At 33.3% G+C, this 14,601-nt stretch overlaps 5 protein-coding genes across 9 annotated transcripts in view; all 5 read left to right on the top strand.

Moving 5' to 3' along the window:
- The window catches only part of LOC105836380 (octopamine receptor beta-3R), a 178,438-nt gene that overhangs the window by 96,637 nt on the left and 67,200 nt on the right, over positions 1-14,601 (top strand). The window lies entirely within an intron of this gene.
- LOC105840436 overlaps positions 1-14,601 on the top strand; it is a 56,601-nt gene that overhangs the window by 16,484 nt on the left and 25,516 nt on the right. The gene's annotated exons all lie outside the window — the stretch shown is intronic.
- Positions 2,950-5,119, top strand: LOC118645264. The gene is made up of 2 exons (XM_036286009.1): positions 2,950-3,710; positions 4,174-5,119. The coding sequence occupies exons 1-2, from the start codon at positions 3,584-3,586 to the stop codon at positions 4,719-4,721; spliced, it is 675 nt and encodes a 224-aa protein (XP_036141902.1). The 5' UTR covers positions 2,950-3,583; the 3' UTR covers positions 4,722-5,119.
- Positions 4,776-8,267, top strand: LOC118645265. Of its 2 annotated transcripts, none has more exons than XM_036286011.1 (2): positions 4,776-5,317; positions 7,139-8,267. In XM_036286011.1, exon 1 carries the CDS (start codon positions 4,812-4,814, stop codon positions 5,310-5,312), a length of 501 nt encoding a protein of 166 aa, XP_036141904.1. In that variant the 5' UTR covers positions 4,776-4,811; the 3' UTR covers positions 5,313-5,317; positions 7,139-8,267. The 2 variants fall into 2 exon arrangements, with proteins under 2 accessions (XP_036141904.1, XP_036141903.1); XM_036286010.1 differs by having other exon boundaries at positions 6,411-8,244.
- Positions 11,260-13,922, top strand: LOC105829209. The gene is made up of 3 exons (XM_012667899.2): positions 11,260-12,872; positions 13,019-13,581; positions 13,699-13,922. Exons 1-3 carry the CDS (start codon positions 12,182-12,184, stop codon positions 13,762-13,764), a joined length of 1,320 nt encoding a protein of 439 aa, XP_012523353.2. The 5' UTR covers positions 11,260-12,181; the 3' UTR covers positions 13,765-13,922.

Raw genomic sequence — 14,601 nt, 5'->3', positions numbered from 1 at the left:
CTTCATTATCTTCATGTTTACTTCAAATTTACTACAAAAGTGCACATGGATAATAAAAAATATTTATTTTTGAAAAAATGGTAAGCACTTTAAGAAGAAATGCTTTCTTTTTGTAAAAAATCGCATATAATGCGATTTTTTAATAATTTAAGAAATGCTTAATAAATAATAAAATCCATATTTACTTCTTTAGATAATTTAGTTCTAAGAATAATATTCAAATTTGAGGTAAATTGGTTCAAAATTGTTAGAATTCTGCTGTTTGACGAGTTTAAAAATGCAATTTTTAAAAAACGCGTTTAAATTTGTAAAAATATTATTAAATATAATAAAAAATTTTATTTACTACTATTCCAGCATTACAATGTTTTTAATATCCTAAGGTATGTTTTTAACAAAAAATATCTATTTTTGATTGAAAATTTCAAGGTGGCCTATTCCCTTAAAAATAATCTAAAAGTGATAAAATTTTGTCGATTATTGTAATTATTTAAATTTTAAATAATTTCTGCTGTTTTGCGTTTTCGGAGAATTTGGCAACGAATTTGTAAGACGTCTTAATTTAATGATAAATATAAATCTAGCTGCGTTTGGTTTGGCAAATCGCAGGCATTCATTTGCTCTTTTACCTTGAAACTTGTTTGGCAATTTACAACTCGGAATTAATATCGATGCTCGAATTCGTTGAGAATCTTGCAATTTAAGATTACTTTGTTAACTCGCATCTTAGATTTGTAATGCCAAACATAGCACTACTAAAGCAAGAGTAAGCAATAAGGGATAAAAGTTATGTATTTGACATTACGACACAATGTTCCAACACGTAAAAAACGCTGCTAAAGTGCAAATCAATTTATTTTAATTCTTTGTAAACATGTTTGTGCCTCATAAATAAATATTATAGTTTCAAACTGATGATTTCAACTATAGTGACTGATTACGCTCTGGAACATCGCACAAATTGGAGGCCGACCATTTGTAATGACAAAGATCCATTACAGAAAATAATTCGTCAAACGACTCGGAGTTGTGTGTGTAATTGTTAAATAATTTGATGGAAAAAATTTGAACGGAAAAGACTATTTATTAAATAAAGAGGCCAAAAGGTCATTTTGCTGCGTGACAGTCATGTCGCGTTTTGCTCTTTGTATTTAACAAACCATTTTTAATTTGGGTTGATGAGTTCTTCCGCACGCGGCATATTCACGCGATTTGCCGCCTTCGGATTATAACTTATTTTGATCAGTGCCGCATTTTTTAAGTCTACAGCGATCTCATTTTTATTTTAATGTTTGACATTTTTATGAATTTATATTCTATTCAGTTATTATAATATTATATAGTATATGTTTGAATGACAAATATGAGAAGAAATTAGTGTATATTTACAATTTTGGAAATAAAAAGAATTATTCCTTTGGGTCCAATTATTATTTAGGGTATCTTGGATGAATAATAGTTTTGCACAACTAAATGGCCAAAAAGAAAAAGAAAACATCAAAATTAGATTTTTGTCTAAATCTGGGATGCAAATATTTTATATGGTAACTAAATTAATTGTAAAGAAAGCGACTTTATTTAGTTTTTGCTATGGTTTAAGTTCAAGTTAAAACTTTGCTTTGAAAATTAGCTTCAATTTAAGAATAGAATCATATTAATGAACTATTTATACTCAATATTATAAGTGGAAAATAGATTAATATGTAGATAGTAAATAGCTCATTGTAGATTTCTGATCGATTATACTGATTAATCATAATTATAAGTTATATACCAATTTACTTTCTACTCGACATTGTGATAAAATATAAATTTGGGAATTTGCTCTCTAAATCGAAAATAGTGTATTAATCATTGATTTGCTATATTTATAATTATGGTTATTAATGAATATTTATTGTTTTTCAGATTTTGAATCAAAAATACTCTTATTAATCGGAATTTATGTATTATGACTGAAAGACTGTTCATATTCAATTGACTGATACTATGTAGTATCTGATAGATGTAAATATAGCATTAAAATCAGTACAATTTCACTAATTCCAATTTAAAGAAAATGCATTATTATATTTTTAATTTAAGTTAATTTATCTATAACATGTATTTGATAGCTCACGACAAAAGTTATTGCTTGTAAAAATAATATTTTATAAATTCTATAAAAAATGGGGAAAAAGTACCTTTTAGATTGAAATCAGTATATTATCACTGAAAGACAATAAATAATCTGATTTAAGTGATAATTCCATTATCTTTTAGTAATAATTAAAGTTAGATAGTAACTCGTTAAAAAGTCAAAAATTATATAGTAAAATTAAAAAGTTAATAATTTTAACTTAGTTAATTTTAAATAATTAAATTTTTAACTTTAACTAGTTATTTTTTAAACATAAACTTTAACTTTACAGACTTTATTAACTTCATTAACTTTTTCAAAATTAAAAATTTATTAATGTGAAAAAAATAAAAAATCTCATACTTTCTACGTAAAAATAAAATTTTTTAGGTACTTTATATAAATTTAATTTACATAAAATATAAAATTTATTTAATGTTCTGTATTGTAATTGTTTTGAATAATTTAACTCTAACTTGAATTGTAATTAAAACAGTTACTATTTCTTAAATATAAATAATTTTTTTTAAATAACATTTAATAGTTAATCTTAATATAATAACTTTTAATTAAGTTACTTTTTTGTCTGTGTCACTATTAACATATTTTTATTAATTTTATAAGTTATCTTTAACTTAGATAAAAAAGTATATTAAATTATCAAATTCTTGTGGTACATATATGTGTGTGTGTTTGTGTGTATTTGTTAGTATACACAAAAATATTATTGTTTTTCTTTCGGGATGGAGCAATTTGGATATTAAATTTAGTTCCAGAAAATCAAAATACATAAGAATATTATGATCCAATCTCCGGTGTAAATATAACAATTGTTTTGTTTGCTTTTGTAGTCATACGTATCGTTCACCTGGCCGGGTGTTCTGTTAAAGTGATGTACAGTGTGTTTAATTTCTTCACTTTCAACACTATCTCTTGATAGCGATATATTTAAGTTCATGTACATACTTCATGAACAGAATGATGTGCTACATATCAGCATATTACTACATTTATTACAGTATTAGGCTGTATGATAAGTAATGATGGATAATATAAAGCAGCTAAATCAGAAAGAAAAAAAGCATTCATGAAAGACGAGCTAGTGAAAAGCGCGGAAGCGTTATGATTTTCGCTGTTCCTTGTCCTGATCATGCACGTCCTGCATATTATTACCATACACATCCAGAATACATTTTCTCGTTCGACTTGCTATTTTATCACATATTATGTTGCGTCGATGATCACGCACGTCTAATAATATAAGATTGTATTTCGCGCCTCTTCCTCAAGATATAACACGTAGTACTCTCCGCTCTATGCCGAGGTCGCCACAATTTTTATAGTTAGAAACCAAAAATTCTCCCCTCTTCCTAGGGGATTCCCGCCAGCGCTCGTGTCATTCTTTATCTTTGTGCCGAGATAGTCACATCGCCAGTGCATTTTCAAGGAAAAAATAAGGAAAAAATGGGAAAAAGGAAGCACAAGAGCTCACGTTCAGACGATGAATCCAAGGAAAATAAAGTAAACAAAAAAATGAGGCGTTTATCGAAGGAATTAAGGAAATTAAAAAACATAATACAGAAAGGTACAAGTAAGTATCACATCAAGAGGATCTTTTCCTCTTTCTCATCAACACATATCGCTTGATACACCTCTGTAGCGTCATAGGCTCTAACCTACGACGAACCACAGGCTCTAACCTGGTGGTGAGCTTGAGCTCAAGATGAGAGGTACAACATAACCTAACTTGTTGGCGTAAATAGCCCATCAGACAAGCGAACTATCGCTTATGAAATGACATCCTTGAGACACATTTTACGCGTATATATATATATATATATATATATATATACATAGGGTACACGGTCGTCACGTCATAGGCTCTAACCTATTGACGAGCCACAGGCTCTAACCTGTTGGCGAGCTTGAGCTCAAAGACGAAAAGGCAAAACGAGGCCTTCAGTGTATACCGCAAAACCAGTCAGTTTTACTGATTCCGGCGTGAATGTGATTTCCTGTCCTTAATCGTAAATTAAGAAATAAAGTTTTTTCAGGAAACAATGAGTCAAAGGCAGAGAACCGGGGTCAACAAGAATCAACTAAAAAAGCAGACTTGAGGAGTTTATCGAGAAGCCCCTCATGTACTCCTCCAAATTCTCTGTTAGAATTTTCGGAGGATTATCAACACTCGCCTTTGACAAATGACGAGATCATGGTTAACCCAACGAAAGTTAATTCAGCGGTTGTAATGCAAAACCATGATCCCAACGGTGTTGCTACAACGCAATCAAACATCTCTAATGAAGGTCAACTGACACCTAAGGCCGGAGAAAATTCAGCTCCTCCAAATAACCAGGAAGCTGACGTTTCCACACAGGGAAACGAGGTCGTCATCGAAGACCTGGACATAGAAATTCTAGAAGCTATCGGCAAACGAGTAGCGGAAGATAGAGTGCTAGCTCCTTCAATTCCAAAAAGCATCGCCGTTCGATTGGAGGACATTTTAAAAAAAAGGTCTTCCAAAAGAAGAAAAGGAAAAATTAATAAAGGAACACGCACCACCAAAAAATTGCACATTGATAGATCCTCCCAAATTAAATGACGAAATTAAAGTTTCTGTAATGGAAACAACCACGAAAAGGGATGATCGCATAATAGAAAAGCAAAAAAAATTACAGCTTGTCTTGCCCTAATGGGAAGTGCCATAGTGGATATCATTAACAGTAATAAAACAGAGAGAGAAAATCCAAAATTACCCCCCACTCAAATTGAATTAATTAAGAAGATCAGCGAGGCTACTCGATTATTAGCAGATCTGCAGAGAGATGAGACCCTGACTCGCAGGAGCCTAATCCTTGCTGTCATTAATAGCTCTCAGAAGGAAGTCTTACAATCATCAACGGCGGATGAATGGCTCTTTGGCCAGAAGTTGGGCGATCGTTTAAAGGCGGCAAAATCAATTGAACGATCGAGTAAGGATCTGAAGGCGAACCCTAAAAACACTAAGAAAACAAAAAACTTCAAGGCCCCGCCTCGACGTCAACCCTTCAAACCCAAGACGTCAGGCGGGTATCGAAACAAAAGTTACAATCGAAACCATCCCAACAAGAAAAATTGGGGAGGTCAGAACGAGGAAAATCGCAGCAGTCCCAAATCACAAACTCCAGCACAACAGAAGAAATCACAAAATTAAGTGACGTAAGTAGACCGGCGGGTAGATTAAAATTTTACCTAGAAGAATGGAAAGCTTTAACTACCGATTCCAGAATTCTGGAGTGGATAGAGGGATATAAAATTCCTTTTGCTCGTTCAGTATTTCAAAATACAAATCCAAAAGAGCCCATGTGGTCCTTAACAGAGAAAAACACAATTAGAGAACACATTGAGCAATTAATTTCAAAAGAAGTAGTAAGTAAAAGCCATTCACAAAAAAATCAATTCCTATCTAGTATTTTTTTGATTCCAAAACCGGATGGCTCAAGTAGATTAATTCTTAACTTGAAAAAATTAAATAAATTTATTGACACGGATCACTTTAAAATGGAGGGTTATAAGATAGCGAGTAAATTAGTAAGTCACAACTGTTATATGTGTAGATTAGATCTCAAAGAGGCTTATTACACGATCCCCATTGACAAAGGTTATAGAAAATACTTGAGATTTTTATTTGAAGACAAACTTTATGAATTTAATTGCTTACCGTTTGGCCTTAATACGGCTCCATATGTGTTCACAAAAATCATGAAACCGGTGATAAGCTATCTAAGAAGTTTGGGAATTTTATCGGTAATTTATCCTGATGATTTACTTCTATTAGGAAACACATACGCAGAATGCTTAAAGAACGTAAACACATCTGTGGAACTGTTAGAAAGGTTAGGTTTTATCATTAATGAGGAAAAAAGCTGTAAGATTCCCTCTCAGAGCTGTAAATTCCTTGGCTTTGTATTAAATTCACAAAAAATGACATTAGAATTGCCACCAGAAAAAAGATATAAGATTCGAGATCGAATTAGAGAATTCAAAATAATGAAAAAATGTAAAATTAGAGATTTAGCACAGTTAATAGGGTTATTAGTATCAGCTTGTCCAGCCATTAAATATAGTTGGACACATATCAAAAACTTTGAAAGGGAAGAATATTTAGCCCTGCTAAAGACCGATGGCAATTATGATACAGTTATACAATTAAATCAGGAATTACAAGAAGATTTTTCGTGGTGGGAATCAAATGTCTTACATAGAGTTTCAAATATTGCTACTCAAAAATTTAATCTGGTCATTTTTTCAGATGCTTCCCTGACAGGTTGGGGAATTTCATGTGAGAATATTAAAACACATGGACATTGGAATGAAGCCGAAAAGCTGCATCATATAAACTATTTAGAACTTTTATCAGCTTTCTTCGGACTTAAATGTTTTGCCAAAGAACTTAAAAATTGCAGTATCTTATTAAGAATTGATAACACCACTGCGATTTCATATATAAATCGAATGGGCGGTATTAGATTCAAAAAACTTAGTGATCTCGCAAAAGCTATATGGAAGTGGTGTGAAGAACGCGAAATATTTGTCTTCGCATCCTACATTTCTTCGAAAGAAAATGTGGAAGCTGATTTAGAATCTAGAAGATTGAATAACGAAACGGAGTTTGAGTTATCAAATGCAGCTTTTCGGAAAATTACTAATACATTTGGTTATCCCGATATAGACTTGTTTGCAACATGAATTAACGCAAAATGCAAAAATTATGTCTCATGGACAAGAGATCCGGATGCTATGGCAGTCGACGCTTTTACTATAAGCTGGAACAAATTTTTTTTTTTTTTTTTTTTACGCATTTCCACCATTTGTGTTAATTATTAAAGTTTTACAAAAGATAAAATCTGAAAGAGCAAGAGGGATAATTGTAGTGCCAGATTGGCCAACACAGCCATGGTACCCCTTGTTCGCCTCAATGCTAAAAACGGAACCGTTAATAATTAAACTCAATAATAAAACTTTACTTTCACCTGACAGGAAGCCACATCCTCTGTGGAAATCTCTTACCCTGGTGGCCGGGAAATTATCAGGAGAGCTTTCATGGCAAAGGGCATTCCGGAGAAATCCATAACGATTTCTATAGCTTCCTTAAGCGACTCTTCCTTAAAACAGTATGATTACGCATTAAAAAAATGGTGGTTATATTGTAAGGAAAAAAATTTGCCCATTTATGACGCAAAAATAGTAGATGTAGTAAAATACTTAACCGAAGAATATGATAAGGGAGCGTCTTACGGTTCTCTAAATAGCATGCGATCGGCCATTTCACTGATTATAGACCCGGAGGTAGGACAGAATGAAATTATTAAAAGATTCTTTAAAGGAATATCAAAGTTAAGACCCCCGGAACCAAAATATGAATCCACATGGGATCCAGGAATAGTCCTTGATTATTTTGGAGACTTACGAAATGAGGACTTAACCCTAGATTTGTTAAGTAAAAAATTAATAACATTGCTAGCACTAGTAACAGGTCATAGAATCCAGACCTTATCTTTAATAGATATAAGAAACATAATTGTTAAAGTTAGCTTAATAGAAATTAAAATTCCGGAGAGAATTAAAACTTCTAAACCCGGGAGAAGTCAGCCTGTACTAATTTTACCGTTTTTTAAGAAAAATCCGAACATTTGTCCAGCAAAAACTCTTCAATGTTATCTCAAAAGGACCGAAAATCTTAGAAAAAACATAACAGTCCTATTTATTTCGTTCAAAAAGCCTTTCAAAAAAGCATCGACGCAAACACTTAGTAGATGGGTAAAAGATGTTTTACGTGAAAGCGGTATAGATACAGATATTTTTTCAGCGCATAGTACAAGACACGCTTCTACCTCTGCCGCGAAGCGCAAAGGTATTAATATCGATGTAATAAGGAAATCAGCAGGTTGGACCGAAAACTCATCTACGTTTACTAAATTTTACGATAGACCCTTAGTTCAAGACGTAAGAATGTTTGGTCGTGCGATATTAGACAGATAAAGGAAAACGGAGTCATTACTTTATACTGTCAACATTTGAGTTACAAAAACGATTAGAGTAATTAGATCGTTAAAGCGTTGTTTTTTCCTTTATATTCATTCAAAGAAAAATAAAAATTATAGTATTATAGCCGTAGTCACACCTTTAAACATCTACGTGTTATATCTTGAGGAAGAGGCGCGAAATACAATTAAGTGATTAAACGAACTTACCTGTAAGTGAAGTTCTATCATAATTGTATGTAGCGCCTCTTCCGAAAGATAAGTCCCACCCTGTACCCACATCCGATAGCATCTCGGATTCCACATATCATACTAGACTACGGCGGAACTTTCAAAGAATGACACGAGCGCTGGCGGGAATCCCCTAGGAAGAGGGGAGAATTTTTGGTTTCTAACTATAAAAATTGTGGCGACCTCGGCATAGAGCGGAGAGTACTACGTGTTATATCTTTCGGAAGAGGCGCTACATACAATTATGATAGAACTTCACTTACAGGTAAGTTCGTTTAATCACTTAAATGTTCAGGCATATTATACACGAGGCGTCGGACGATCGAACGTTCTCGCAAGAACGGACATGCATGGGCAAGTCGTGCGATGCAGGCCGGTGACGCGTCGCGAGACCACCAGAATCTTCCCGAAATCCTTCTCAAGGTATATAAGGGGGAACCGTTGAGACGAGCGTCACTCCTGTCGGGATACTCGAGCGGTTAACAACACAGTTTTTGTATCGTACGACGAACTCTACGTGCAGCCAATCAGTCGAGAACGCGCAGTGCCCGTGTATAAGTGATCCAGGAGCCGGGACTCACAGGCTCCGTCACCACACGTGGCCATAACGTACGACGCTCTCGAGCCAATATTCGAACGCTATATTCGGAAAGTAAATGCGCTATCGTGTGCGAACCAGTATCTGTAAAGTGTATCACGAATTGAAATAAACTGATATTTTGTTACACGAAATTACGGAGTGAAGATTAGTTTTTTCATCCCGACGAAACATATTAATTCAGTCGTTGATTAATAGCTCCATTTTTAATTTTATCGTATTTGTGCTGTATTACAAATTTTATTTGATAAATAAACTGATTGGTCGAATGGCTTAACTATTCGATGCCGTAGCCATAGATTGCACTGCACGAAATTAGATGAATCAGAGAACTCCATAATATCAATCTTTTAACCTCGTTCTTAATTCCGTTATTCTCAACTCTCTTTCCTCTATTAAAATTCTTGGTGTGCACTTTAAATCCTCAATTGTTTTTTGAACATAATGTCTCCATTAAATGTAAGGCCGCATACGCTCGTCTCCGTTAACTATACCCTCTTTGACACATTCTTTCTACTAGTCAGAAACTTCACTTTACACAAGTTCTCGTCTTATCACTATTCGACTATGCGGACGTCGTTTACATACCCAAGTCAGCACACTCTAAAGCGCATTTAACGTATTCAAAATGTCTACATTTCTCATATGGTATACGTAAAATCATATTACTCCTTATTATATGTGCGGTCTGTCTGGTTAAACATTTATCAACGTTTTGTCCTTCATTTATGTTGTCTCGTTTTCAATGTTCTTCGTTCAAATACTCTTTCTTATCTTCGTAACCTCCTCCATTTAAACTCAGAATTGCATATGGACAACATGCCCGCTACGCGTTTCCATGACCTACTTTCCACTCCCTTGTATCGTTCTTCAAAATTTCGTGCTGCTTTTTCTTTCATATCTGCTAAATATTTTAATTCGCTTCTATCTGATGTCTGTTTTGTGTCGTCGCTTTCCTGCTTTCATTCTGCTGCTTCTAAATTTATTTTGTCGCGGTTCAATAATCCTTAATACTTAATATTTATTATTCTCTGTTCATCTCAGCGTTAGATTATGTTTTCTGGTTAGATCTTGTAGCAGCTGTTAGCTGTCGCCTCGCCATTTGTAGTTGCGAATTATATTCTGTAATCTCATGATCTCAGTCATTTTTATAATTGTACGCACTCAATAAAGTTATTATTATTATTATTATTATTGTTATTATTATAGTAAGTTTCTTGCTTAAAATATTTAGCAAATAATATTACTTACGTCTTATGAATACACTGCAACAATATTGACATCAAGTTTATATATATAAAAAATGTAAACTATATTATGCACGTATTTGTAATCTCGTCATCATGCTGAACGATCTTTTCGATCTTTTCAATCTTTCGATCGAGCTTTCATCTTCTTCTTTGTCTAATGAATTGCTTTATCGTGGGTCCATGCCGCAGCGTTGCGTCGCCGTTTCGTTACCTGTCCTTGTTCTTGCATAAATTTATTTGCACATATCCATGTAGGGTTTTACATTGGTTCAGTAATGGCTCAGTAACGATTACCGCAGTTGCAGTACTGGCGTAGTATCGGTAACGTGCTAGCGCAATACTGTGGCAGTGTCGGGTAATAACTTTGGTCCAACACTGATAAAGAGTACTGATTCAGTACTGGTTTTGAATGGTCCCTCATTGACCTACGAATGGTTCAGTACTGATTCAGTACTGGTTATGAATGGCCCATTACTGGTCGCTAATGTTAAAGTTTTGGCGCAGTCTTGGCGTAGTATCGGTTTAGCCGGCTTATGCCCGATTTCTTCACTTCGTGATAAAGTTATCCGGAGGATAAATATCAAGTTTAACCAATCACGTGCATGGATCTGGTAGTTTATCTCCTGGATAATTTTAACCGCAAGATAACTGGACGTGAAGAAATCGGGCATTAGCGTCGGATCAGTAGTGCGATTCTGTAACTCGTTAAGAGGTGTTAGTATCGTTATACCGTCGTTGTGCAACTTTGTCACATATAAAATATCTGCGTAACTGTCGTTATGAGCACATAACGACGAGATAACGAGTTACAGAATCCTGCTACAGGCGGGCTGACGAACTCTCTCTCTCTCTCTCTCTCTCTCTCTCTCTCTCTCTCTCTCTCTCTCTCTCTCTCTCTCTCTCTCTTTCTCTCTCTCTCTCTCAATTTAACAACAGTCTTTAAAATACATTAATTATAATTTATTTACATGTGTAAATAACTTATTTTATTTTACTTTTCTTTCTACTCTTTTTAATTGAAAAAAAAAAAAAAAAAAAAAAATTGTTTAACTATTCCAATTTTTTTCTTTTTCCTTACTAGCGCACTTTTTTTAAATTTATTTTTCCTCTAGTTTAACTTCAAATAAAGTGTTTCTTCCATTATTTCTTTTGATAATATATAATAACTAAAAATAAAACATGACCAAACTTATCTCAGAATACTTATTTCCATTAAAAATATGAAAATTTTGTCTAATACTTATCTGATTAGTACAACGCACAGTACGTTATATTATACTAATTTGCAAATTCGGCACAGCCGTATTCCCCCCCTCCCAATGTAATACATGTACAAAAAACGCAAAATTGACTCGCCACTAATCTCGTGCGCGTTATTAAATAAAAACATCACATCATGACTGCTGTAGCATTGCGCAGGCATTGACTGCTGTATAGATTATTTGTCGATTATTTGTCAATGCTGGGTCAGTACTGACTAACAGAATCTCGGCCAACATCTGATTGCAGTAGCATTGGCCAATCATTGGCTACGTTGTCACTACTGAAGACCCTCCCTACTAAGCTTAATTAATAATATTTTTAACGCATTTAATTTATTAGAATTACGTTAAGCTGGCATGCAATCTAAGGCGCGTTCGGCAAGATGCTATTAGGGCTATCAGCATCAGTCTATTCTTGTTCTACTTTTATTAAGTAATGAAGATGGACTGATGCTGGTAGCGCTGATAACGTCTGACCGAACGCACCCCTAAAGTTATAAAATTGCAGAAGTACTACGTTGCTTTCTATTCTGTGTGATACACCAAGAAGAATTTACAACTCTCGCGCTTGTCGGAGTATTTTGTGCGTTTCCAGAAAGCTTTACTATTTTCTTCCAATATATTCTGTATCGCGAACGTGAATATAATTAATAGCTATACTTACTCGTGAAATCGCTCATTAACAACAAGAGTCGAAAATGGAAGAGATTCATATCCAAATGAGAGACAACTTGCCTTCAATAGAGCATATCTTACGTCCAATAACATATACCTCCTGGCTTCTGGGTGCCGGTGTTGCACATCCGCGCAAATATCCCAAGATTGTCACGATAATCCTACGTATAATATATTTGGCCCTGTGTTTTACTGGCATGATATTCCACTCGAAACATACGATCAATATCAAAGATATCTTCAAAAACGTATACAACCTTTTAAACTTTATTAAATTGGTGATTAGTTATGTATCTACGTATTATTGGATTTACCAAGTGATAAAGCAATACGACAAGTGGCCGGAGCTAATGGATAAAATAAAAGAGTTAGAACGGAGGATTAGAAGGGAAATACCTATAAATGACAAGCCAGTAAAAATCTTGGAAGCGTTAGCGATTCTAGTGACGCTAATTTGTTGTCCTTTGTGCATAATTGTGGACATCTTGCACTATTATTTTACACATCCAGATATGTACGAGATATTTTATGCACGAGATATTTACGATATAATACTTTACTATATGTTGGCTCAATCCCTCATCAACAGTTTTGTCTTTGACATTGTTGTCTATGTGCTGTATTATAGATTACAAACGATAAATAAATTGATTGGCCAATTGAATGAGCTATCTGACGCGTTTAAGATTAGACGCATCCGAGAAATGCATAATGGTAAGCTTTAATAAATATATATTTTTTTATTGTAACTCGAGTATAAATGTATGGTTCAAAACACAATTTAATACTATTATACTTACGAAAAGATTGTAATAATAGTGATATCAAAACGTAGTCAAATTGTAAATTCTGTTATGCAGGTATTTGTGACCTTTTTATCATGGTAAATGATATTTATGGTTTTAATCTTCTCATCTGTTCGGTGAACTGTCTTGCTATGGTTCTATTTGAACTATCCGCAATCTACTTGGTAGTTACGGAAAATAATACGCCTTCGTTGATGTATTATGTTTATATTATTACTTGTTTGATTTTGTACATCACGCAATTTGGTCTGATGTGTTGGAATTGCACGCTTGCGCGTCGAGAATTCCACAAGACTGGGATAATTATATATGCAATTGTATTGAATTTTAAACATGCGAATTTTGAATTAAAAGGTAGGAGGAGTCAATCAAATTTAGAAATGAGAACATTATTGGAAGGTCCAAACAGCTGGCAAAATTCTGTTTGGAACACCAGTCACTATCTGAACAACATCGTCGTAGAAAATTTGCAACGTCGTCGTACAGAAAATCTACGCAAAAACTTGAATTGTGAAAGTAGAAACGAGATAAATGATTTTTTGATTCAATTACAACATCGTCAAATAATTTTTACGGCCTGTGATTTCTTCAAAATAAATAATGGAGCGTTTAGTGGTGTGAGTACATAATTTATTTTACTGCAATTTACATATAATTAACTACTTCTGTATTGCGTGCAATATAAATAATAGCTCTTACGCAAATCAGTAAATTGAATTAAACTTATTTTTCAGTTTATTGGCATAATCATCGCTTACATGACAATCTGTATTCAATTTTATGAACGTCCACAGAAATAACTTCTAAATAATAAAGTATAGCAAATTTTGTTTGTGAGGGATACAGCGAGCTGTAGCTAATGTGTCGCAATATACGCAATTTAATGTATCAGAATTGCAAATGTAGTATGTCGTCTTTTATTCTTACGTGAAATATAAAGGAGAATTCATGACGCTCGCTTGTCCAAGTGTTTTACTTTCAGAAAACTTTATTATCTTTTTTTAAATATTTTTTATCGTGGAAAATTTTATATAATACCCATATTTATTTGCAAAATGAGGTCAATTAGGAAGAAGATAAAAGGCAAAAATGGAGAAATATCATGTGTCAATAGAAGATAATTTGCCGTTGACAGAGAATAGTTTTCATCCAATGTCATATACTTAACAAATAAAGATTGCACACCCACGACAATGTTCTAAGATTCTAACAATAATCACATTGTATATATTGACATTTATAACACACACACACGCACACAAATTTTTTAAAATTAAAGTATTACACCAAAACGTTTTGAAACGATATAGTATTATTACTCGACATTTATATTGTATAAAAAAATTTTTTTGTTAAAAAATAATCAAGATATATATATATATATATATATATAGTCATATATACTCTAGAATACTTTTATTATTTGTTTAAAACGGCGTGCGACCTAGCGTCCCGTAAAATGGTCTGAATCAAATAAATAAAAGTTTTTTTTAATTTACATGAGCATAGTTTCTAGATAAATGTAAAAATTTTACAAAAAAATTTAATTTAATTTTTTTTTTAATAAATAAGGCGAAAATTTTTAGCAAAAATTGAAAAACTTTTTTTAGTGACGCCATTTGTTAATACTTATTTTT

Source organism: Monomorium pharaonis, chromosome 4 (genome assembly GCF_013373865.1).
Source record: "Monomorium pharaonis isolate MP-MQ-018 chromosome 4, ASM1337386v2, whole genome shotgun sequence".
NCBI lineage: Eukaryota > Metazoa > Arthropoda > Insecta > Hymenoptera > Formicidae > Monomorium > Monomorium pharaonis.
Note: the sequence above shows the minus strand (reverse complement) of the source record. Positions and strands in the feature narration are given on the sequence as shown.

Bases quoted from the DNA above. Each gene is read 5' to 3' on its own strand.
- LOC118645264 (XM_036286009.1), top strand. From the start codon at position 3,584: ATGGGAAAAAGGAAGCACAAGAGCTCACGTTCAGACGATGAATCCAAG. The intron at 3,711-4,173 runs GTAAGTATCACA...AAGTTTTTTCAG, and splicing joins CATAATACAGAAAGGTACAA to GAAACAATGAGTCAAAGGCA.
- LOC118645265 (XM_036286011.1), top strand. From the start codon at position 4,812: ATGGGAAGTGCCATAGTGGATATCATTAACAGTAATAAAACAGAGAGA.
- LOC105829209 (XM_012667899.2), top strand. From the start codon at position 12,182: ATGGAAGAGATTCATATCCAAATGAGAGACAACTTGCCTTCAATAGAG. The intron at 12,873-13,018 runs GTAAGCTTTAAT...TCTGTTATGCAG, and splicing joins CATCCGAGAAATGCATAATG to GTATTTGTGACCTTTTTATC. The intron at 13,582-13,698 runs GTGAGTACATAA...CTTATTTTTCAG, and splicing joins ATAATGGAGCGTTTAGTGGT to TTTATTGGCATAATCATCGC.